The 1,714-nt window shown below is 45.9% G+C and overlaps 1 protein-coding gene across 1 annotated transcript in view; it reads left to right on the top strand.

Annotated features, from left to right (window-relative positions):
- Positions 1-553, top strand: part of MYT1 (myelin transcription factor 1) — a gene marked incomplete at its 3' end in the record, with an annotated part of 29,364 nt that extends 28,811 nt beyond the window's left edge. The window contains exons 14-15 of the mRNA XM_010086671.1: positions 201-263; positions 485-553. Coding sequence (XP_010084973.1) covers positions 201-263; positions 485-553 — 132 coding nt within the window. The remainder of the gene's footprint in view (positions 1-200; positions 264-484) is intronic.
- Between the last annotated feature and the right edge of the window lie 1,161 nt (positions 554-1,714).

The following is a 1,714-nucleotide window of genomic DNA, read 5'->3' on the forward strand; positions in this document are numbered from 1 at the left end:
GGGAAAGAGCTGGTTTCTGTGTATGCAAACATACAAACACATGCTGGGCTCTGATGGATGGAGCTGGTGTCAGGGGGCTGCCTGAGCCCCCCCTCCCTGCAGCTGGACCCGAGGGGGGCTCAGCTGGCTCTGCAGACCCCTGCTCTCGGGGGAATTGTTCCTTTCCAGCACTTACACTCCTTGTTGTTGTCATTGCCCAGTTGCCCAACGCCAGGCTGTGACGGCAGCGGACACATAACGGGAAACTATGCCTCTCACCGCAGGTGGGTTGACATTTTTTTCGCTGTTTGGACTCTAAAAATTACTTTTTTTTTTCTTTTAGTATACTTTTTGACCGTGTGGATAGTTTCTGTTTCCTCCCCACCTTCTGTTTCCCCTCTCCCCACCCTGGCCCTTTTTCTTTTTCCTTTTTTCCTTTTTTTTTTTTTTTTTTTTTTTTTTTTTTTTTTTTACTTATCCGGATATTCCATCTCTTCTCTTTCAGCCTTTCTGGTTGTCCTCTTGCTGACAAGAGCCTCAGAAACCTCATGGCTGCCCACTCTGCTGACCTCAAGTATGTTTGCGCTCAACTTGGAACTCCTTTTTTTTTCTTTTTTTCCGCCCTTTTTTCTCTCTTCCTTCTCCCTGCCCCCCTCCCCTCCCTTGCTCTGCTTTTGCTTTTCCATCCCCTCCCTCCTCCTTTCAAAGAGCCGATCCAAATCCGCCTACGAGGAGCTCTGCTGGACTCCAGCCTCCATCCGCTGCGTTGGGAAGAGGCAGCATCCCGGAGCCAGGCTTATTTTGGGGAGGGGGGGGTCACGGCAGTGATCAGAAATAACCTGGACCCCTGGCAGGTTTCCTTCGGGCACTACAGCAATATGTTATTTTCTTTTTCATTTGGCATCTTTTCCCAAGCTCTCGTTCCCTAGTTTGTGCCATAACCTCCTTCATTCAACATTTGTGTGTGGCTCTCAAATAATCCAAAGCCGAGATGAAGGCACACGCTTTATTTTGGGATAGAGACACAGCTGGGAAAATACTGCCGGGACGTAGCGAAGCCAAGTCTTTTGGAGAACCTGGGATGCTAATTTTAGCTAAATTTTAGGGGCCATTCAGGACGCAGGGACAGAGGTTCCCATTCATTTCCTTGGGAGTTTGAGGGAGCAAGAAAACTTTGTTGAATCCAGATCCCAAGCCAGTGTCAAAGGGCTCACGGGCACCTGAATTTCTTTGTTCCCATTTCAGTTCCTGATGGGAGGAACACCATCTTCATGTTATCATTCAAATATCTTCCTCTGAATCCTCTTTTCAGCTTTGCTGCTGTCTTCCCAAAGCTCCTCATTTTCACTAGGAGATAATTTTTTAATAGAGGGTTTCACAAATTTTCTCTCAGGTTGCCTCCCCTACAGAAAAGTTTAACACAAATTGTATTTAAAATAGTTGGAGACACTGGGGGGACCCAAACCCTCCTCCACCCAACCTACATCTTTGGGGAAAAGCTAATTGTGAATTTTTTTTCCAACATCACTTCCACAGAGCCAGCCTGTTTTTTAGAGGCTGATTGTCCTCTGAGCTCCTTGCTCTGCTGGATCCAGTTTCAGGATTATTTAGACACTGAGATATTCATAAGTATAACTGAAGAGCTTCTACTGAGAACAAAACCTCATGGGGGACTTCACATTGCACAGGCTCATCGTAAAAAAAAAATATATATATATGTATGTATATATATATA

This window comes from Pterocles gutturalis, unplaced genomic scaffold (genome assembly GCF_000699245.1).
Source record: "Pterocles gutturalis isolate BGI_N339 unplaced genomic scaffold, ASM69924v1 scaffold12741, whole genome shotgun sequence".
NCBI lineage: Eukaryota > Metazoa > Chordata > Aves > Pterocliformes > Pteroclidae > Pterocles > Pterocles gutturalis.